This window comes from Ceratotherium simum, chromosome 35, assembly GCF_057802395.1.
Source record: "Ceratotherium simum simum isolate JZ-2026a chromosome 35, ASM5780239v1, whole genome shotgun sequence".
NCBI lineage: Eukaryota > Metazoa > Chordata > Mammalia > Perissodactyla > Rhinocerotidae > Ceratotherium > Ceratotherium simum.
This window is the reverse complement of record NC_141934.1, coordinates 4068582-4091765: the sequence shown is the minus strand read 5'-3', so window position 1 is coordinate 4091765 and position 23184 is coordinate 4068582. Positions and strand designations below refer to the sequence as shown.

The following is a 23184-nucleotide window of genomic DNA, read 5'->3' as shown; positions in this document are numbered from 1 at the left end:
CACTAGGGGCCTGAGGGCTCAGCGCCTGTGCAGTGGGCAGGTCAGTTGTTACGATGTGCCCATTTTACAGGTGGGAAAGTCAAGGCTCGGAGAGAGGGTGTACCTGATAGAACCGAAGGAGCCCCACTGGGGTCCACTACAGACAGCCGTGTCCGGGCCTGCTGTGCTGGGTCGTGGCTCACTGCTCACCCTCGCAGCCTGGTGCCCAAGGTCAGCAGGCCTCATGACCCCTGTTCTGATGCCCCCACGGGCGGCTCCTGGTGGGGGGCAGAGATGCCAGTCCAAGTGGGAAGGACTGGGAAGGCCACAAGGAGGAGGGGCCTTGGGGCGGCCTTGAACCATGTGGAGCAACAAGCTGCTCCTGCTCTGCAGCACTTCCTCAAAACCACAGCTGACAGATGAGGAAACTGAGGCTGAGAGAGGAGGATGGCAGCCCGAGCAGCTTAGCCCACCAGTGGTCAGATGCTAGGTACCCCAAGGTGCAGTAGGGGCCACCTACCACTCAGCCCAGTGATGGAGGGGCCTGCTGCTGGGCTGAGCCCTGGAGGAGAGGCCAGCGGGCGGGGGTCCAGCCTGAGCCCTGGCTCCAGGGGGAAGGTGCCTGCCCAGAACCCCGTCCCACCCCTCATGGAGCAGAGAGGGGAGGACATAGCAGGCAGTGGAAGGGTGGGGCTGGATGCCAGGCCTTCCAGCTCCTGCTCAAGGTGCTGGGCCACCTGGCAGCTCAGGCTGGGTGTGCAGCGCAGAGGAAGTGAAGTCACTGTGGGGCGGGTGGAGCAGGGGACACCTGGGCCCGGGGCTCGGGCCAGGACTCGGGGCCCAGGGGCTGTGGAGGCACCTCCTCCCGTGATGCGCCGCCGCACCTGGGGGCGCAGTGGCACAGGCCTCTTTGTGTCCTTGTCGCAATGGAGCCCGCCGGAGGGGGCGGTGGGCGGTGCCGAATCCTGCAGGGCCCGGGCTTTGTCGCCCCCTCGCAGGCCCCTCCCAGGCGGAGCGGGTTTCCGCGGCGCCGGCAAATCCCCGGAAACCGGCGGGGCGGGGCCGGGGCGGCGTGATGGGGCCCCGAGGGTCTGGAGGCCGCATCCTCAGATGCCCCTCGCGCCGGCCCCGGATACCCAGGCCCCGGGAGCGGGGGAGGCATTTTCTGGGGGCCCGGGTCGGGGAGGCGGCCCTGCCGTTTCTGCGCGGTGGGCGCAGAAGAGCCCTCGGCTCCCGGGACGGGGCGCAGACGCGGTGGGCGTCCTGGCCACCCGGCTCCGCTGTGTTGATTATTTTTAGTGTGAGCTGCCCTCCTCCCTGCTTCCTGCTGAGTGCCCGGGGCAAATCCCCGCCCGCTCTGGCCTCAGTTTCCCCATCTGCAGAGCGAGAGGCCCTGGCCTGTGGAAGGAGCGCGGGGACGTGGGCGCCCACGGCGAGGGCGGGGATCACTCCCCACGAGTGACCTCGGGCCCCACAGGCCCTGAGCAGCTCGTGGGTATGGGCAGGTCACCCCTCCTCCCTGCCCCCGACTTCGGCCTTCTCACCCAGGAAGCCTAGACCAGGAGAGACTCCACCGCGGGAAGTCCAGGGCTGGAAGAGTCAGGGGGTGTTCTTTCGACACTCCCCCAACTCACGTGTGGTTGGCGGCCTGTTGGGGCTAGGCGGGCAGGGGTCCCCATCCCGCAGGGTCTGCCGTGAACTCGGAGCTCTGAGAAAGGCCGGCTCCGACTTCCAGCAGGTGGGAGGGATTTTGCGGGCAGGTTGTCACGGGCACATGCTTGACCTTGTGGAGTCTCAGGGACTCCTCCGTAAAGGAGGCTGAAGCCCCCCACGTGAGGGTCATGGGAGCATCAGCGATCAGCACCAGACCGCCACAAATAATCACATCCTCAGCTTGCACATACTCGACGTTCAAATCCCGGTTAACGTTTGCCTAGGAGACTCCTCAAGCTTCCCGGCTTCAGGATAATAATTGATGGCTGGGGAACCCACACACGGGGTAAGGGGAAGCTGACACCAGTAGGTGTCCTGGTGGCATTTCAGGGAGAACCAACGGGGGAGGGGGCAACTGGGTATTATCACAAAAGGGTCCTGGGCAGGGTCCAGACTGGTGGGGGTCCAGCCCTGCCTGGTCCCGGACTCAGAATGTTAAACCCAGTTCTGAATTTGGTACTTATCACCCCATGCACGCCCTCAAGCTTCTACTACATACGGATGTATTCCAACCCGATGTAAGACCACAGTTTATTTCTCCATTTTCCTATTGATTGGCATTTGGGTTGTTAACAGTTTTCTGGTATTACAAACAACGCTGCAGTTGTGAACAGAAGTTCTTGAGCACGAGGCAAACTCCAGGAGTGGAACTTCAGGAATTGCTGGGTCACCAGGTATTTGCAACTTCAATTTACTAGACAGCTCCTAATTGCTCTCCAGAGTGGTTGCACCAATTTCCCTTTTCATCAACAGTAGGTGAGCCTTCCAACTGCTTCTTCCCACCTTGGTGTTGCCAGAATTAAGGTGCCAGCCTGTCAAGTGTGAAACAAAACACCCTTGTGGATTTCATTTGCATTTCCGGATTGCTAATACAAGGGGGCACCTTTTCTTTAGTTCTTGTGGCCGCTTAGCTCCTCTTCTGTAAATTCCCTGTTCAAGGCCTTTGCCTATTTTCCTTTCTTTATGGATATGCAGGAATTCTTTACATATTCTGAATACTAATACTTTGTTGGTCATTTGCTTGTGGACAACTTCTCCCGGTCGGTAGCGTTTAGTTTCAGCTTTTTACGGTGTCCTTTAACACAGATTTTTAATTTTAATGTTAAATTCTCATGAGAAACCTGTATGGTTTACCCTGAGGTTACAAAAATATTCTTTATTTTCTTGTAAAATGTTTAAAGTTTGTGCTTCACAGTAGTTTGTATGCACCTGGAATGATTTTTATGTATCAGGTGAGGTAGAGATCCAATTTCAATTTTCCCTATATAGATAATCCATTGTCCCAGCACCAGTATTAGTGCATTGTTTCCTCAGTGATTTTTTAAGCAGAGAAAAAAACAATAGTTGTTTTGAGAAAAATAAATCTATCTAAAGAAAATATTAGCAACTGAAACCAACAATGTGTTAATAGCAATTACAACATTATGAGCAAGTTGTGTTTACCCCAAGAATTCAAGGAACACTAGAAATCATTAGAAACTATGCATGTAATTGAGCTTTTGAACAGAGAAAAGTAGAAACCCATCCGATCATCTCAATAGATGCAGAAAAGCATGCAATTAGCAACCGCTCATATTGTATGTATTGTATTTTTCCTTAAGAATGCATGGTGTTTTTAGAGATTTTTAAACGTTCAGAGAAGCAAACATCAAACAAAAACCAAGCATGAGCAACAGCGATACTGCAGGATCCATCCTGGGGCGTGTCCCATCAGTCTTGGCTCAGATCACTTCCTAAGGGCACTTGCAGGTCTATGATTCTCCGACCACAAATACTATCTTTGGCAAGTCTGGTTTTGTTTTGGCCTTTATCCAATTCCTGGATTCCATGCAGGGGCTGAGAAGCCCTGAGAAATAAAAGATGGATCCGGCCCAGCGGACCCTACAGTTCCTCACCTCCGACCGCGCCCCAACTATAGGCGGGGCGGGCATGTCACGCAATGGATCCCCTGGCAGCAACCCGAGACCGCTTCTCTTCTCCGCATTCCAAGTCACTGGCTCGGCCGGGGCCGACAGATGCGAGCGCTCCAGAGACTGGTAGGCGGGCCTTTCGGTCTCTCCTAATTCTGCCCCACCTCTGGGGAAGGAGTGCGGACACCTTGACCGGGGCAGGGTGGGGATGTCTGTGCAGAATTGAGCGCTAGGCCTTCACACAGTGCCCAGGGACAGGGGCCTCCCAAGGACGGGGGCCTCCCGGGCCCTAGTGGCGGCAGGGGCGCCGGAGGGGGGAAAAAGGAGGCCGGGCAGGGGGGCCAGAAGGAGTGGTGGCGGAGGTCCCAGGGGGAGCGAGGCCGGGACGGGCAGATTCACTCCGGAAGCGGCAGCGGCGGAGGGGACGAGCGGTCTGGGCCGGAACTGCAGGGAAGTCTGGAGCACGGTGATCAGAGCCGCGGGCTGGGACCTGCGGGGGGGCGTGCAGGGCGTTGGCCCGGGTGACCTCGGGCCAAACTCCCGGTCTGCAGAGATGGGCGCCAGGCTCGGCGGAGTAAGGCGGGAGCGGCTTTTCAGCCTCAGAGATGCAGAAAGAAAGGGATGGAGGATGAAGGAAACCCGGGTGTCCCGCTTGCCGCCCCCACACCTTTTAACACTCTGTGCGCCTGCGCCTGCGCCTCGGCCGCTGTCCCCGTGGGAGTCTAGCTGCTCCGAACGCCACTGCGCCTGCGCATGCGTCTCGGCCGCGCGCTCTGGCCACGGGTACACTTTGCGCGAGCCTTCTGCTCACCAGACCGCCCTCAGCACCCACTGCGCTTGCGCATGCGAGTCTGCCTCTACACTGGTGTGCGCCCCGCAAACGCTCGCTGCGCATGCGTTTCTTCCTCTCGGCTCAGATTCGCTTCTGGCGAACGTCCTAGTGAAGTAACTGCACCTCCCTGCCCTCAGGGCGCATGCGCTGCCACCTGCGCGGCGATGGCCGCCGTGGTTCTACTGGGGCAGGGCAGGTCAGCACAGGCCACTGTTCCCCAAAATTCTGGAGACATGTGTACGTGCTCGATGTCCTCCTGCGATCTGGAAAGGTTTGAAGTCCAAAGCCCGCCCGGCCCAGGCGTTTCAGATAAGGGACTGCGGACCAGCGTGAAGACGGGTGCAGCCGCTCTGGGAAGCTTCACGAAGGCATCAAACGTACAGAAACCCCTTGTGCTTGTTCGTGCAGTGGAGTTAGGTGCTGGGCTCAGACGAGCATGATCAAGTGTGCACGCGCGGGGAGGGCCTGGGGCCCCGTGCAGGGCGGCGTGGGACCACCTGTCTGCAGATCCGCGGGCCGGTGGCATCCAAGGCTGGCATCCCTCGCGATGCCGGCGCGCATCTCGTCCTCGTGCGGGCCGGACGCGCCCCGAGAGGCCGCAGCCGCTGGGCACTGCAGTCCCGGCTGCCTCCCCCTCCTGTGACTGTTTCCCTCCCTCACCTCTTCCCCAACCGTAGTCTGCTCTTGCACGCTCCCTCCAAGCTGGGTCCTGACGTCCTCCTCCGCCGAGGGCATGAGGGCACCAGAAGAGAACGCCCACACCGCCCGCCACCCCGTCTCTGGGTTTCCCCCCAACCCGCGCCGATTCCCTTCAGAGATCCGCACCTCCTTCAAGTCTTTGTGCCGATGCCCCCCCCCCACCCCCCGCGCCTTCCGTCTCCGTCGCACTAGCTGACAGACTGGACCTTGTCCTTGTTCGCTTTGTTAGTGCCTGTCCTTCCTGCTGGAAGGAAAGCTCCATGAGGTCACGGGTTTAGTCTCTTGTTCACTGCTGTATCCCCGTGTCCTAGAATGGTAGAGTTATTGCCCATGGTAGGGAGGCAAGAAATCTTTGTTCACTGATTTAATCACTGTCCTAGCTAATGTCTCGATGCTTTTCACGACCTGGCACGGGACTAGGCAATCTCCATGCACAAGCTCATGGAATTAAATAATTTCCTGCTGTCTTGGAGACCTGCCAGCATCCCCTGCCACACAGGCTCGGTTGTCATCAGGCACTGTGCCTCTTGCTGCTTTCTGCAGATCTGCTATCTTAGTGGAACTCGCACCTCCATGCCGCCAGCATGGAGCTTTGACATGACTCCAGTGAGACCAGACTGCTGGGTTGTCCCCTGCCTTTCTCCTATGGCTTCCAGCTTGGGAGGAAGTTACTTATAGGAACTTATAGGCAGCCAGGGTGCCTGTCATGGACCGGTCTCCAGACCTGTGGCACTATCTTTGGCAGGACCCTGCCCTCCAGAACCACTCCCTGCGCCTCCCCACCCCCAGCACAGTGTCTCACCAAATGGCGCGTGCATGTCCCGCTTCTGCCAGCTGTATGTGCCCCCAGCACAGTTCCTGGCTGGGACAGGCACTTGGTTTGACTGACAAATGAATAAACAGTCCTCAGGTTCTGGAAGTTCTTCAGAAAACCTTTAGCCAAACATCCTTCTGCCATGAAACTTGTATTTAAGTATTTAAAAGTGATCAGTTTGACTTGCAGTACTTTAAATTTGCAGGACGATTTGCCAGGACAGGAAAGGCAGTAGGATTTACTGGGAAAAGAGCAACAATTTGATTTTTGTTTAGTTAACTACTTTGTAAATGCCGAGGAAAACATCTGAGGGAAGCAGTTCATTGTTGTGCCTTTGAGGGAGTGGAGACTGAATTTTCAAGAATTTTAACAAGCGTGTTTTTTTATAATTAAAAATTATAAAAAGAAAAATAGAAATAAGATTGTGAATTCCTAAAAAAATACCAACTTAAATGGGACGGAGCATCAGGACACCAAGTCTTCATGGCTGGTGCCTTGGGGAGTTCTCCCTCTGTCCCTAAGGGCGTCACTCTAGGATGAAGAGCTGTCCTTGATGGGACCCAGTGTGTGTGGCATACGTGTAATGCGGCTGTCCCCCAGCCCGGAGGTAGGCATTATTATCTCCAGGTCCAGCAAGGAAGTGACTCAGAGAGGACGAGGGAGCAAGGGCAGGGCGGGCATTGGGACCCAGGCATAACCGCCAGCTGTGGCTGCTCTCTGCTGCTCCGTATGCCCCCCAAGTCCCCACACGTGTAGGTCCATGTGGCCCCTTCTGTTAGCCTCATGCAGACCAGGCTGGGAATTAAGAGAAGGAGGGGGCCGGCCCCGTGGCTTAGTGGTTAAATGCGCGCACTTCTATGCTGGCGGCCCCGGTTCGGATCCCGGGCGCGCACCGACGCACCGCTTCTCCGGCCATGCTGAGGCTGCGTCCCACATACAGCAACTAGAAGGATGTGCAGCTATGACATACAACTATCTACTGGGGCTTTGGGGGAAATAAAGAAATAAAATTAAAAAAAAAGAGAGAAGGAGGCCCAGGCACTCTGTTGGAGAATGTTGCAGTGGGGCGAGTCATTGGGGCTCAGGGGCTGCTGTCCTGCCAGGGGCAGAGCTTCACTCCACTGGGGCCCCAGCTCAGAGCATGGTCCTGCCGAGCCACAGCAGGCAAGCCTGGGGGCAGCCCGGCATGGAGGGCCGGGAACTGCTGTCCATCTCAGGAAAATGCTGTTGAGGCGGGGTGGGGGCAAGGGGTCAGTGGGGTCCTAGACTCAGAGGCAGCTTGGGTTCCTCTGCTCTCTGCTAGCTCTGTGTCCTAGGTAACTCCTGTCCTGCTCTCATTGCCTGCTTCAGGCAATGCTGTGCCTGGGAGGCTGCGGCCCCGGGACGGAGGTGGAGGCTGTGAGGGTTACCCTGTGTCGTCCCCTTTCTCCTCAGATTCAGGGCAGGGTCCTGCTCCTGACCATCTGTGCGGCTGGCATTGGTGGGACTTTTCAGTTTGGCTACAACCTCTCCATCATCAATGCCCCGACCTTGGTATGTACCCTCTGTGCCCCGTCATCATCCCAGTGGGTGCTGGGCGAGGGCCAACACTGCCAGCTTTGGGGCTTCAGGCCAGCATCCAGTTGGTGGCGCTTTCTCCCAGGGGTTCACCTCCCCAGGCATGTCCCACAGGTCCCATGGGTTCAAACCCAGCTCTGCATCCTCCCGCGAACACACACGTCTTCCTGAGTCCCTGATGGCAGCAGTCCACTGTCTGCCCACTGACTGGGGGTCAGCCTCAACTGTCTTCCTCCCTCGGACACCAAGTCCTTCCTAACTACTTCTAGCATCCAGCCATTTCTCCCTGTGTCTCTGCCATGACCCCACTTCAGGCCCCGTCTCACGTGGCCCACTCCAGATGAGTCAGTAGGTGTAGCTACCATGACGGTGGGCTTACAGAGGACTGAGGGGCATAGAGAACACACAAGGCGGGGGGAGCGCAAGAATGCAGGGTTAGTAGCACTGATGTTACCACCCCGACCCCCAGAGGGACAGTGCAAGGAGCAGTTACTGAGACCGGAAGGACAGAGCCGTGTGGCGTCAGCCCCCTTGACAGGCGCAATGACCTCGGGTCGAGCGTCGCAACCAGCCTGAGGTGACCTCACAAGGAGGGAACCCCGGGCACTCCGGGCACAGACCACCCCCTCGGATGGCCTCTCTCTCCTGCCTCCTCTGATGCTCTGCGGGGGCTCACACAGGCTGAGGCACACAGAGAGCCAGTGAGCGAGGGGGCCGGCTGATGTGGCCCGTGCAAGTGGCTTCCCGGCCTCAAGCAGGGGACGGGGTGAGAGTGGACCCGGGGGGCCCAGGGAGTCTGTCCAGCACTGGCTGCAGGAGACACTGCGTGAGATAGAGCGGCACGGGCCCTGCACAGTGCTGGCCGGGCAGGTGTGTTCCTGCCCCTCGGAGGAGAATCGCTCAGGAGACCTGGTGCCCGCTTGCAGAGGCACAGCCCTGTGGGGGAGAAGGCTTCAGGTGGGGAGCCCCCTCCCCGGGAGGCTGACGGGCATCTCTGTCCACAGCACATTCAGGACTTCACCAATGAGACGTGGTGGGGACGGACCGGCCGGCCACTGCCCGACCACCTGGTTCTGCTTGTGTGGTCCTTCATCGTGTCCCTGTACCCCCTGGGGGGCCTCTTTGGAGCGCTGCTTGCAGGGCCCCTGGCCATCAAGCTGGGAAGGTAAGTGCTTGCTGCGTACCCCCAGTACCCTTTAATGAGGGCACCCCAGTCTGCAGGCTGAGGAATGTGGGAGAAGGAAGATGCCCGGCAGGCCCAGACACAGATCAGCTGCTCCCCTAGCCTCTTACTCTGCCTGGAGTTCCACCAGGAGAGTCCCATTTCCGTGCGGTCTGGCAGAGGGAAGAGTCCTGTGCTGTGAGGGAGGAGGACTCCGGGTTTCTAGTCCCCCGTCCAGCAAGTGCTCTTCGACCGTAAACAAGTATTTCCCCCGGGCCTCACTTCCCCAAGTATCCAGCTGATGGCAGATCTTGGGTCACAGACAAGAGAGAACGACTCTGACTGACTGAATGGGAAACTGTAGTAACTGGAAGGACACTGCAGCAGCTCACAGAATGAAAGGAAGTGCTCAAAGGCCAGGCCTGGAGCGGGGCTGGACCAGGGCGGGGCCGAGGACCTCGGCAGCCAGGGCTTGGACGTTCCTCCTGGGAGGCCGCCCTCAGCCAGTGGGCTCCACCACAGTCCAGCTCCACTGCCTGCGGTCAAGATTCCGAATCCAGGAAAACGGGTGTTCCTGGCCCACCCTGGGTCACCCGCCTACACCTGTGAAGGAGGGGAGAGAAGCAATGCTGGGCAGATAGACAAATGGCCTCCACAGCCCAGCCCTGTGCTAGTTACCCGGTGGGTGTAGACACCTTTCTCCTATATATTCAGCTCCATACCTGCCCCTCTTAACATTCCTCAGCCATCCCATCATCTATACCAGCATGTGTTCTTCACCCCTGCCTGAGTGACACCACTCCCAGCACTGTCTTGTCACAGCCACCAGGCCAATCTAGTGGAGATGTTCTCTCTGAGTGCAGGGCTTCCACTTGACGACCCTTCTGCCATCCCTGCAGTGAACCTCTTGATATTCTGCCATCTACACACTTAATGGTAAATTTACCCGCCATCAAGACCCCCCATAGGAGGAGGAAAGAAGAAGAAAGAGTAAGGAAAAAACTAAGGAAAAGAAAAGTAGTGGGTGCATTTGTTGTAAAGCATGTGACACAGAAAGTCTGGAAACACAGGCAGAGGCTCTGCTCCTTGGTTTTGGAACTGGTCACAGGCTGTTGCCAGCATCGGTGACTTCCCTCCTCTGTTCTCCGCTCTCGTCTTGGCCAGCTCTTCCACTGGCTGAGGCTCTCTGCCCGTTAGGGTGACCCAGATCTTCACTCTGGAGTGGGTGTGGTGGTCCTGATGGTGTGGGACCTGCAGCAGGCTGTTCCACTCTGAGGTCATCTGCTTCTGCGTGATGGGATTCCTGACGCAGGCCTGAGGTCCACGGGCATCCGCCCCTCTCTGTTCACTGACGTGACTGCCTTTGTTGGATGGAAAATCGCACGGGTGTCAAGTTTGTATAGTTAATGGGGTATCTGTTAGGACATCTTCAACTGTAAGAAACAGAAAACCAGGACTCAGTCGGCTCAACAACAGGAGATCCTCGATCTCACACAACCAGAAGTCTGTAGGTGGTGACTTCGGGACGGCCTCAGCCCACCAGCTCTGCTCCTCTGAGCTTCCCTTGCCTGCTGGCTCCACTGGTGTCAGCTCTGTCCCCAGGCTCATGGCTGGGAAGCTGCAGCGGTGCCTCCCCAGATGCGACACCCCCAGGCAGAAGGGGGAAGAATTCCTGGCCAATGCTGTGTATCAGAAAGAAAACCGCCTGTCAAAAAAGGCACTGTGTCTCATTGCCCAGCACTGGGTCACTGGCACAGAGAACGGGATCACCGAGACTGGGCCAGATGATCGGCTCACACCTGAACCGTACGGGGAAGGGGCACGTTCCCAAACAAATCGAGGCTCTTCCTCAAAGAAACAGGAGGTGATGAGAGCTGTTGCCCAAATATCTAAGGATACCTGGGACAGTGTCCCCAGAAGATGGTGCCGGCAGAAGCAGGGAGAGAAGGAATTGAAAATTCAAACCCAGCCCATGTGCCTGTTCCAATTCTAACAAATTACTGTCCCATCCCCACGGCAGGGACCAGTGGAGGTCGTCTTCTATGCAGGAGCTGACCAGAGCTCTGACACGTGTTGCCGCCTATGGGAGTCAGGGCTGGCTGTGTAGGGTGGCAAGGTGGCTAGTCACTTGGTGACAGGAGCCCCTGTCGTTGAGTCCATGTGCATTTTCTGTCCTTGCAACTCCACCTGCTTTGGTCATTAGCCGATGGAGCGAGCCCTGGGCTGGCTGAGGAAGGCAGTGGATGCCCTCACAGAGGGGTCGTTCTGTCCCCCTGATTATGCAGAGGGGGACAAGGTCTTCTGCAGGGTCAGGGGCTTCTGGTGAGCGGAGACACAGACAGGTGTGTGTTCAGGGTCTGGGCCCATTCTGAGAGATCCCTCTGCTGCCCTTCCCTACGCTCCTTGAAACCAGTCTTCAAATCCTGCTTCCTCTAAGACATTGACGATCCAACCAAACCCTTTCGAAAAGGGACAACATTCCATGCTCAAGATTCTACTACAGGAAGGCTTTCATTCCTCCAGTATCTTTTGGGGCCACGTTGGAGTGACCATAGCTCTACATTTCTGGCTACAACCAACATGTTCACGCAACCACCTGCAAACCAAGGTCAAGCTTCGTTTCGTCTGTTTTAAACTACAGACAAGAGGCCCTGGGTATGCCTGGGGGAAGGGGACAGTAGGGTGGAGCAGGCCTGCCAATGTGAGTAACGTGCTCATGGGAATCTTCGGGGCTCCCACAAGGTGTCACTAGAGAGTAATTGAGTGCTCCTGGGCCCATTCTGCCTTAGCACAGGAGCGTCACAGGGCAGTGCACGTGTGACCTACAGTCAGCTCTCCTGAGGGATCTGAGTGACAGCACTTCTGAGCTCAGTGTCAGGAGCCCAGAGCTGATGCTTCATCACGGGGGAGCCGCTGACATTCCGGTGCCCCCTTCCTGGCCTGCAGTCTGTCCCCTGGAACTGGGCACGGGCCATCCAGCCGCCCTGAAGGTTCTGAGAAGTGACTCTACGACACACGGAGGAAAGTGTGAGGGGACTGCGCCGCCTCCCATCGTCCCTCCCACACTCTGAAAGTCCCTGTTCTTCCTCCCAGGGTTTCATTGAGTCTGAGAAATTAGATATTGGTCCCTTCATTTCACAGTGGACTTTGAGGAGAACTAAGCTTAATCTGCAGGGATAAAACCATAAAATACAAGTTCTGTCATTTCAAGCTGTGGTGCAGGCACAAAGAGTAATCTGGGGTGCGTTGGGGCGGGGGAGTGGGCATAGGCCCCTCCAGGCACACCGTGGTGACCCAGGTACGATGGCCAGTGGTCATGTCCGTTCATGTGGCTCAGACTCCTTGACACAGTTCACACTCGCATGTACACACAGTCTGATCAGGGCTGGCTGGAGCGGCACAGAGGGGTCCCCAGGGATCGTCCCTCTGGACTGAACCCGAGCCTCTCTTGCCTGTGTTCCCCATCCCCCAAGGAAGAAGACCCTCCTGGTGAATAACATCTTCGTGGTGGCTGCAGCGGTCCTGTTTGGCTTCAGCCGCAGAGCAGGCTCCTTCGAGATGATCATGCTGGGAAGGCTGCTCATGGGAGTCAGTGCAGGTACGGGGCGAGGGCGTCTTGTCCAGCCCCTCTATTCCCACTCATTCATCTATTCCCGTCACTCGTTCATTTATTCTCTTTGTTTATTGACTTGCTTTTCATTCATGCCCTCCTTCTCTTGCAAATGATTAAATATGGTTTACCCTAAAAGGCTCATATAACTGGACAATCAAAATGGATATACAAAAATGCTACAGTTGAACAGGAATGTGAGGACAACATCCCCCAACCTAACAGAGGTCCTGTGTTGGAGTGACACTCTAAGCCAGGAGCTCCCTGGCAGCCGAGGAGTAAAGGCATCCAGGATGCGTTCTCTGATCTTCCCTACAGAAGCAGAATAGTCTGTGGGGGACTCTTCAGTTTTGGGCGCTTGTCGTGTGAGGGAGCAGGATTTTGAGCACATCCACCTGGGCTTTTAGGGGCTCCCATCAGCAATCCCCTCTTGACTCCCTACTGTTTATACAGCCAGGGGTCGACGTCTATATTAGTTATCTATTCCTGAGAAACCAAGTTCTCCAAAACTTAGAGGCTGTGCACGCATCCAGGTGTAAGCATGAACGTCCAGCCCATGTACCTGGGGGAGAGCGCCCCCAAGGAGCTCCGAGGAGCCGTGGCCATCACCTCAGCCATCTTCACCGCCCTGGGGATCGTGATGGGTCAGGTCGTCGGGCTCAAGTAAGTGCCCCTCCACGTGCACTGAGTGGTTGGAGGGGAGCCAGTAAAAGCCCTTCTTCGCCTGAGTTTCTCCCCTACTCACCAAAGAGATGAAGGCATTGCTCCTGTGTTTTGAAACCCTGCCCACTTCCATCCGGCCAGTACACAAAATTGGTATCAGTCAGCCACACTTCAGTGTGAATCACTCTTTTCCATTCCCTCCAGATCAGGGAGCAAAAACGGCTCTTGAGAGAGTAAAGGGTGAAGGTTCGGGCTTTCAAAGGGGAGTTTGTCCTGGTCATCCCAGAAAAGAGAGGAGAGGGCTGAGCCTGGAGCCCTGGGAAGAGGAGTTGCTAGGGATGAGGTGGGGCCACAGCCCTGCCCTATCTGGAGTCCCTGCTTGGGTGGGAGGGTATCTTGGTGTCCAGACCCAGAGCTGGTTAGGAAGAGGCAGAGGGCAATGCAGACCCTCTGCCCTCAGGAGGGCAGGTGGGCAGGGGGCAGGGGTCTGGCAAGAAGGCGTGTGGCCCGGCCTCTCCTCTATCTCCCCAGGGAGCTCCTGGGGGGCCCGCAGGCCTGGCCCCTGCTGCTGGCCAGCTGCCTGGTGCCCGGGGTACTCCAGCTGGCCTCCCTGCCCCTGTTCCCTGAGAGCCCACGCTACCTCCTTATTGATTGTGGAGACACCGAAGCCTGCCTGGCAGGTGAGTCCCTGATCTCGGGCCCCCAGACCACCCTTGACCATGGGCACATCTGACCAGAGCATGTGGGTCCCATTTCCGGGTTTCATTCATCAGGGAAAAGCCGTCCCTCTCTTTCTGCCTCAGTTTCACGATCCATCCATCCATCTGATGAAAACTCTTTCTCAAGGTGCTGTCCTAAGTGCCAGGGCAGTGGGATGGAGCAGACCCAGCCCCCGCTATCCAGGAACCGCAGGGTGGTACAAAGAAAGTGACCCTCCCACACACACTCAAGTTGAAACACCGTGTAAGACCTCACAGGCCCAATGCCAACTGGGTGCCAATGGTCTTATCCGTTAGCTGTGGCCACAGGAATGATGCCCAAGGAAGAATCCCAAAATCTCTGGCTTAAAACAACCATCGTTTACTGCATCTTCTTCTTATTTGCTCACTGGGCTGGCTGCACAACTCTGCTGATCTCACCTGGCTTGGCTCATGGTGGCAGGGGTCAGCTGGGGGTTGGCCAGCCCAGGCTGGTCTGGCTGGAGCAGTTCGGCTCTGCTGCACATGCCTCTCCTCTCACTCTTGGCACCAATGGGCTAGCCCAATACGGAGATGGCAGAGGTACAAGAAAGCAAATCCAATGGCACAGGCACTTTTTGAACCTTTGGTCCCTCTTGCCCATCAACATCCCACTGGCCCAAAGTCAAGGGATGGGAAAATCAATGACGTATCCTCTCACATGGCAAGGGGTGTAGACTGAGGGAGGGTGAAGACCAGGGCCCGCTAATGTGCTCCTCTCAGCTTGCCATCATGGCCACAGTTATTATTCATGTGCCTCCCCTGTGCAAACAGGCTCAATGCCATCCTGGGAACACCCCACCCAAGTCTCATCCAATCATGGCATCAGGCATGAAGTCCAGGATCTCAAGATCATGTCAAGTCTATATGTGCCTTCTCTTGATCCAGAGACTAGGAGCTAAAAACTCGGTCTTCTGCCTCTCCTGCATTCAACAGACTGTTAGGATAGGGCAGATTGACCACAACCAGCCCCCACTTCAAAAAAGAGGAGGCAAAGAAGAAATGACCGCTTCTTTGCCTCCATAGCAATGCTGAGGGGCCCCTGGGAAAATGCTGCCAGGGTCCCCTGCCTTGGGAGTGGGGAATGTTCCCCCATCGAGCCCCGGCTCTGCCCCCTGGGAGGGGCTCCCCAGGCCACAGCATCCCCAGGTTCTTGCTTCTGCCCCCGAGATGTCCTTCCTTTTCCATCACCTTCCTTGACACCTTCTGAGAAAATGTGCCTATGGGAAGTTGGGGCACAGAAGTCTTTACATTTCAAACTGTCTCAGACTCTTTTCGTCCAGGCTGGCATAGCTTTTGTCAGTACACCTTTCTCAATAACTGAATTTTCTATGTTTTTGACTTATTTGCCAAAAACCACACCCACAATTCTTTTTGAGACATGCTTCTCTCTTGCGACCTACTTACTGGAATTTTGGGTCTGTCAGGTTGCTGTGGACCAACACCCTTAAGCCCCGAAATGCCCCTTTCTGCAGCCATGTGGGTCGGTGAAGCACGGCTTTAAGCTACGCCCTTGATTTGATCTTCCTCCTGTGTCCATGGCTCACTGGCCGTGTGCTGGATTTAATCTTGCTTTCAGGCTGTAACTTAACTTGACTCTGCCATCTGGGGAGGCTAGAGATGAGAATCAGGCTTAGTTTGTGTGTGTGTGTGTGTGTGTGTGTGTGTGTGTGTGTGTGTGAAAGATCAGCCCTGAGCTAACATCCAATGCCAGTCCTCTTCTTTTTTTGCTGAGCAAGATTGGCCCTGAGCTAACATCGGTGCCCATCTTCCTCTTCTTTATATGGGACACCGCCACAGCATGGCTTGATAAGCAGTGCGTTGGTGCGCGCCCGGGATCCAAACCTGCGAACTCCAGGCTGCCAGTGCAGAGAGCATGCACTTAATCGCTGCACCACCCGGCCGGCCCCTAATCAGGCTTAGTTTTTGTTCGTGTTTTTTAACTAACCTAGCAAGTTCTAGAATAAGTTAAATTTAATTAAATTTTGTCCCTCCGAAGGGGTCTTTGACCCCAGGTTTTTCTTATAGCAAGCTTAGAATACTCAGCTGAAAGCAACCCATTCCTGACACTTGCAGATCTCTTCACCCAAGTCCAGAGGTTCATTAGGTCTGTTTTCATTCTTCCCCATTACCACCCTACATACACGGCCTTTCATGTTTCCTGTGACCTCACCGTCCTCTGCCTGCCGGTGGAACCGACACCATGTGTTGCAGGTCCTACTTGCAGTGGCACCTACTCCCAGTACCAGTTTATTGAAAATAATCAGTTTTCTTTGCTGCCTGGCAATCAGGTGTCAGTGGCAAACAAAAGGAGCAATAATTGGCTCAAGCCTCTGTGAGTTCCAGGGGTCGGCTGATGTTGGCAGGGTCTGGCTGGTGGCTCTGCTCATCTTGGTCACTCATGCAGGTCAGCTGGGCATCGGCTGATCGAGGAGGGTCCTCCTGGGACCAGTGGGCTAGCCTCATTGCACGTTTTTATGATGATGGCAGAAGAGCAAGTAGAAATGAGCAAGGTCTCTTAAGGCCTGGGCTGGACCAGGCACACCCTCCCTCTAGCCTCACTCTATTGGCCAGAGCGAGTCACGTGGCCGAGACCACGCCCAGGGCGGGGACGCAGACTTGCCCCTTTAGTGGGAGCAACTGTAAGATCACAGAACAAAGGATAGGGATACAGAGCGGGTGAAGACTTGGGGACGAGAATGGTAACCTGCCGCAATAGTCTGCCTCGTTGATGGGTCCGCAGAACCCCGAGGTGCTGTGAAATGACAGGGCAGGAGGGTGATTGCCCTCTGGCCCAGGGGGCTCCGAGAGACAGGAAGGAGGGGGGCCTGGGGAGCTCACTGCGGGGACCGAATTGGGGCTGGGCGGGGAGCTCACGCCCTCCGCCCGCCCCGGCTCAGCTCTGCAGCGGCTGCGGGGCCCCGCGGACGTGGCGGGGGAGCTGGCCGAGCTGGAGCGGGAGCGCGCCGCCTGCCGGGGCCAGCGCGCGCGGCGCCCGTGGGAGCTGTTCCGGGAGCGCGCCCTGCGGAGGCAGCTGACGAGCCTGGTGGTGCTGGGCAGCGCCATGGAGCTCTGCGGGAACGACGCGGTGAGCCCCGCTCCAATCCGCCCCGGGGGCCCGGGGGATGGGGGAGCCCGCGCCCGAGCCGCCCTCGGCCCGCCCTCTGCAGGTCTACGCCTACGCCTCCTCTTTGTTCCGGGAGGCGGGGGTCCCCGAGGAGAGGATCCAGTACGCCATCATCGGGACCGGGAGCTGCGAGCTGCTCACGGCCTTTGTCAGCGTGAGTCTGGCCCCGGGCTGACCCTCCACCAGGCTTGCGGGGCCCTCGGGGCGCTGACACTCAGGACTCGGTCTTCTGCGCTCAGCCCTTCTTCACTCCAGGTCACTCTGGTCAAATGCCGCGAGTTCGCGAGCATTTATTGGGCACTTGTTTGCCGGGCACTCCCACCACCGTTTTACGATGAGGAAACTGAATGAAGTTGAGTGACCAAAGTCCTCTGGGAAATTAATAATGTCTTCATGTCCTGAAGCGATAAATTGCCCCTACCCCCCACCAGTTTTCTCATGAGGCCCCTCCCCACTGCCCGCCCTAAATCAAGGGGACCGTGACCACGCGCCGGGGGCAGTTCCTGAGGACTCCTGTTCTTTGCAGTGTATGGTCATCGAGAGGGTGGGCCGGCGCGTGCTGCTTATGGGGGGGTACTGCCTGATGACCTGCTGCGGGAGCGTCTTCACGGCAGCCCTGTGCCTGCAGGTAGCTGGGCAGGGGTGAGGGAGGAGTGGGTGGCAGTAGGCCGCCTGATGCCCACCTCACCCCACCCTCTCTGCTGCAGAGCTCTGTCCCCTGGATGCCCTACCTGGCCATGTCCTGCCTCTTTGCCTGCATCCTCAGCTTTGGCATCGGCCCCGGTGAGCAGACCCTGGGGTTCCCAGTGGTGGGCCTTGTGGAAGGACCGGTGGATGTCTGGGTGAACAATGGGTGGATGTGAATGCAGTGTTGCCTGCCTGCCACTCTGCCTCCAGCCCACCTGTTCCGAGATTCTGGAAGGGAATGGCTGGAGGAGAGCACCAAGGAGCCCCCACTTTCATATCTGGGGCAAGGTTGGGGAAAGGCAGGGCAGGAAGCCCTGGCTGGCAGCCCCGTGTCCCCATCCTCCTTCCAGCTGGAGTAACAGGGATCCTGGCCATGGAGCTGTTTGACCAGACGGCCCGGCCTGCTGCCTATGTGGTCTGTGGGGCGCTCATGTGGACCATGCTCTTCCTGGTGGGACTGGGGTTCCCCTTCATCATGGTAAGCCTGCCCTTCTCCCCAGGGGGCCCTGTCTGAGGTTGTGTCCCTGTCTGCATGAGAACCCCGGCGGCAGGCCTGCATCTGGGGAGACTGAGGCCAAAGGGGGTGGGGCCTATCTGAGCAGAGGGCCTAGTCCCTCATCATGACCGCTCATGGGGCCTTCTGTCTGGGGGCTGGATGGGGCCACATGGGGTCTCGGGCTCTCTTTTAACCCACAGGAGGGCTTGTCCCACTTCCTCTATGTGCCTTTCCTCGGTGTCTGTGTCTGTGGGGCTGTCTACACTGGCTTCTTCCTCCCTGAGACCAAAGGCAAGACCTTCCTGGAGATCTCCGAGGAATTGCACCAACTCAACTTCCCCAGGCGGAGCCAAGGCCCCATCTCGAGGGTCCCAGAGGTCATCCTGTCCACAGAGCTGTAGCTCTGCAGGGGTGGCCAGGGCCCAGATCCAGCTGCTTCTCTTCCCTTTGCTCCTACTGAGGGTCTGGCCCTTTCCAGTCACAGCTCCTGCATTCATGTGTTTAATGGGTGCTTATTGAGCACCTACTGTACGCAGGCATGGTGCCAGGTTCTTGGCAATCGGTGGTGAGCCAGAGGGATGGGATCCAGGCCCTCTTGGTGTGCCCCATCTAGAGGCCGTTAACTAGGAGAAAACTAATAAGAGCAGAACTACAAACTGGGGAATCCAGTGGAAGGAAAATACAGGTGGTGAAGGGCGTGCAGACCAGGGGGCCTGGCCTCATTGGAGAAGCAGATCAGAAAAGGGTTTTCAGAGGAATTGATTTTTAAAAATCAACTGTATTGAGGTGTAATTGACATACAATAAAATGCCTGCACAGTAGGTACACAATTGATGAGTTTTGACTGATGTGTATACCTACATGGGTATACACCTTGACACTACAGTCAAGGCAGAACATTCACATCACCCCAGAAGCTCCCTCATGCCCCCTTGCTGTCAGTAACCCACCCCACCCCCGGCCCCAAGCAACTGTGACTGCTTTCTGTCACTCTATGTCAGATTCACCCTTTTTTGAATTTGATATGTTACCTTACCAAATGTGCGCATTTGTGTCTGACTTTGCTCCAGATGAATTTTTTGAGATTCATGCATGTTGTCACATGTATCAGTACATAATCCTTTGTGTCTTTGAGGAGTGTTCCACTGTATGGATAGACCATCATTTGTTTATCCATTTCTCTATTGGTGGACATTTGGGCTGTTCCTAATTCTTGGCCATCATGAATAAAACTGCTGTGCACATTCCTGCACAAGTTGTGCAGACATGTTTTCATTTCTTTTCGGTAAATGAATTCTTGAGTTGAATAACGAGTGTATGTTTAACTCTAGAAGAAATTTTCCCAAAGTGACTGTACTGTTTCGCATTCCCGCTAGCAGCGTATGAGAGTTCCGGGTGTTCCAGCTCTTCAGCAGCACTTGGTGTTGTCAGTCTTTTTTTTTTTTTTTTTTTTTTTGTGAGGAAGATCGGCCCTGAGCTAACATCTGCCAATCCTCCTCTTTTTGCTGAGGAAGACTGGTCCTGGGATAACATCCATGCCCATCTTCCTCTACTTTATATGGGACGCCGCCACAGCATGGCTTGCCAAGCAGTGCATCTGTGCGTGCCCGGGATCCGAACCAGCAAACCCCAGGCCGCCGCAGCGGAGCACGCGCACTTAACCGCTTGCGCCACCGGGCCGGCCCCTTATCAGTCTTTTCAGTTTAGCCATTCTACTAGTGTGAGTGGTGTCCTGTGGTTTAACTGTGGTTGAGCATTTTTCATGTGCTCAGTATGTCCATTCATGTATCTTCTTTTGTGAAGGATCTGTTCAAATCTTTTGTCCACTAATTTTTTTTTTAAGATGTAATTTTTTAGGGAAGTTTTCATTTCAGAGCAAAATTGAGAGGAAAGTACAGAGATTTCCCACATGTCCCCTTTCCGCAGACATGCATAGCTTCCCCATTATCAACATCCCCCAGCAGAGTGGTACCATTGTTACAATCAACGAACCTACACTGACACGTCATTATCACCCGGAGTCCATAGTTTACATTAGGTTCACTCCTGGTGGTGTACGTTCCGTGGGTTTGCACAAATGTATAATGACGTGTATCCACCGTTATAGTATCGTACAGAGTAGTTTCACTGCCCTAAAATCCTCTCTGCTCCACCTATGCATCCCTCCCTCCCCCTAGCCCTTGACAACCACTGACCTTTTTAGTGTCTCCATAGTTTTGCCTTTTCCAGAACGTCATATAGTTAGAATCATATAATATGTAGCCTTTTCAGATTGGCTTCTTTCACTCAGTAACGTGCATTTAAGGTTCCTCCATGTCTTTTCATGGCTTGATAGCTCTTTTTTTTTTTTTTTTTGTGAGGAAGATCAGCCCTGAGCTAACATCCATGCCAATCCTCCTCTTTTTGCTGAGGAAGACTAGCCCTGAGCTAACATCTATTGCCAATCCTCCTTTTTTTCCCCCCTTTTTCTCCCCAAAGCCCCAGTAGATAGTTGTATGTCATAGTTGCACATCCTTCTAGTTGCTGTAGCTCATTTCTTTTTAGTGCTGAATGATATTCCATTGTCTGGATGGACCACAGTTTATCCATTCATCTCCTGGAAGACGTCTCGGTTGCTTCCAAGCTTTGGAAAGTATGAATGAAACTACTGTAAACATCCATGTGCAGGTTTTTGTGTGGACATACACTTTCAACTCCTTCGGGTAAATACCAAGGAGCATGATTGCTGGGTCACGTGGTAAGAGTGTGCTTAGTTTTGTAAGAAACTGCCAAACTGTCTTCCAAAGTGGCTGTGCCATTTTGCATTCCCACCAGCAACCAATGAGAGTTCCTGTTGCTCCACGTCCTCATTAGCATTTGTTGTCAACGTTCCAGATTTTGGCCATTCTAATCAGTGTGTGTAGTAGCTCGTTTTAATTTGCATTTCCCTGACGAGACATGCTGTGGAGCATCTTTTCACACGCCTATTTGCCAACTGTATGTCTTCTTTGTGAAGTGCTTGTTCTGGTCTTTGCCCCATTTTTAAAAATTGAATTGTTTTCTTGTTGAGTTTTAAGCATTCTTTCTATATTTTGGGTAAGAGTCCTTTATCAGATAGGTCTTTTGGAAATATTTTCTCTTTGTCTGTAGCTTGTCTTTTCATTCCCCTGACCGTGTCTTTCATAGAGCAGAAATTTTCCATTTGAATGACGTCCAGCTTATCAATTCTTTCTTTCATGGATTGTGCCTTTGGCATCATGTCTAAAGAGTCATCACCAGACACTGGTCTTCTAGCTTTTCTTCTAGTGTCCACCATTTTTGTTGGGTTGTTGGTTTTATTATTTTTGAGTTATAGAAATTCTTTATACAATCTAGATGCCAGTACTTTGTCAGGTCTATGTATTGCAATTTTTTCTTGCAGTCTGTAGCTTTTTTATCTTCTTAGTGTCTTTCTGAGAGCAGACATTTTTATTTTGATAAAGTCCAGTTTATCCATTTTATCTTTTATTATTCACCCTTTGTGTCCCGAGACATCTTTGCCTATCCCAACCCTGCAAAGATTTTCTTCTAGATGTTTGATAGGTTTAGCTTTAACATTGAGGTGGATGACTGATTTTGAGGTGGTTTTTGTGTATGGTGTGAGATAGGGTTGAGTTTTATTTGTTTACTTTTGATGGATAGCCGGTCATAGTAGTACCATTTGTTCATCTTTCCCCCGTTGAATTACCTGAGCGCCTCGGTCAAAACATCAACTCACCTTTGTTGTGTGCTAAAGAATCTGACTCACCTCTAGTAGGAGGCAGTAGGTGCCAAACGAGTGGCTGTGGAGGGCGGTGGGTTCTCTGGGGAGGGAGGAACCTCTGAGTGGGTGTCAGGAGAGGTCTCCAGGAGAAGGGACCCTGAGCTGGCTTCCTAAGGACAGGCCTAGCTGGAGTTCCTTTTATTTTATTTTTTTTTTGTGAGGAAGATGGGCCCTGAGCTAACATCTGCCAATCTTCCTCTTTTTTGCTAAGGAAGACTGGCCCTGGGCTAACATCCATGTCCATCTTCCTCCACTTTATATGGAACGCCGCCACAGCGTAGCTTGACAAGCGGTGCGTCGGTGCTCGCCCGGGATCCGAACCGGAGAACCCTGGGCTGCCACAGCGGAGCGTGGGCATTTAACCACTTGCGCCACCGGGCCGGCCCCTGGAGTTCCTTGTAAAGCTAGAGCCATTGGAGGCAGGAGCATTGAAGGATGAGGGTGAAGCCCCTGTGTGTACAGTAACTGGGGAGCCTTCTGGAAAGCAGGCCTCAGCACCCTGGGAGTCCTCTGTGTGCTCGCCCGGCTTCTCTCTGCTCTCTGCCCCATCGCCGCCTCTGCTGACCAGCCTCCCTAGCTTATCCTTGGGCTCCAGTGGCCACCCTGGATGCTAGTGGCCTCCAGTGAAGATTTGTGAGAAAGGACCCATTGGCAGGCGCCCCTTGAAATCCCGTGGTGTACAGGCTGTGAGCAGGGCAGGCATCAGGCAGCGTCCCAGGTCTGGGACTGCATTGGAGACACTATGGTGCCCTGGTCCCCAGCATGGGACGCAGAGATGCTGTCAGCCCAGGCCCAGCCCTTGGTCCGTGTCACACTCACCATCCGCCCAGCCAGAATTGGCTCTGGCGAGGCTTGCTTCCCTCTGGGAGTGTGGGGTGGGCATTGCAAGTCCTTGTTGCCCAAGGAACCCCTCAGCAGGCAAGGAGATGGAGACTCAGGACAGGACCCCACAGACAGGAGAGGCCATGCAAGAGAAGTGGGGGACACGGCCTGGGCATCACTGGACGTCCGTCCTGGTGCCTGACCTGCCTCTGTTGTCCAGGTGTGAGCATGAACCTGCAGCCCAAGTGCCCAGGCAGAGCGCCCCAAGGGGCTCCCAGGAGCCGTGGCCATGACCTCAGCCATCTTCCCTGCCCTGGCGATCCTGATGGGACAGGTCAGACTCAGGCAACCAACACCACCTGCATGGGGGGTTTGAGGACACCAGTCAGTCCATCTGTCCTCAAATGGTTTTTCAAGTCCCACAGCCTGAAATCTCCCAGTCTGGGTTTAGGCTGTTATTAACACTTCCCACTTGAGTGTGAATTGCCTTGTGGGACTCCACCAGGACAGGGAGAGAACTAGGATAGGGACAGAGCAAAAGCTGCATAGAGCGAGGCGTGGTCTGATGGAGGGATTGGAGGGAGGGTGCCAGCCT

General features: G+C 55.2%; 1 protein-coding gene across 2 annotated transcripts; it reads left to right on the top strand.

Annotated features, from left to right (window-relative positions):
• The first annotated feature begins 3075 nt into the window (after positions 1–3075).
• SLC2A11 (solute carrier family 2 member 11) lies at positions 3076–19414 on the top strand. 2 transcript variants are annotated; one of them, XM_087423877.1, is made up of 12 exons: positions 3076–3728; positions 7382–7480; positions 8509–8669; positions 12140–12264; positions 12810–12939; positions 13471–13619; positions 16577–16764; positions 16847–16957; positions 17330–17431; positions 17511–17586; positions 17841–17968; positions 18187–19414. In XM_087423877.1, the coding sequence occupies exons 1-12, from the start codon at positions 3708–3710 to the stop codon at positions 18385–18387; spliced, it is 1491 nt and encodes a 496-aa protein (XP_087280003.1). In that variant the 5' UTR covers positions 3076–3707; the 3' UTR covers positions 18388–19414. The 2 variants fall into 2 exon arrangements, with proteins under 2 accessions (XP_087280003.1, XP_087280004.1); XM_087423878.1 differs by lacking the exon at positions 7382–7480 and having other exon boundaries at positions 3081–3728.
• The last annotated feature ends 3770 nt before the right edge of the window (positions 19415–23184 follow it).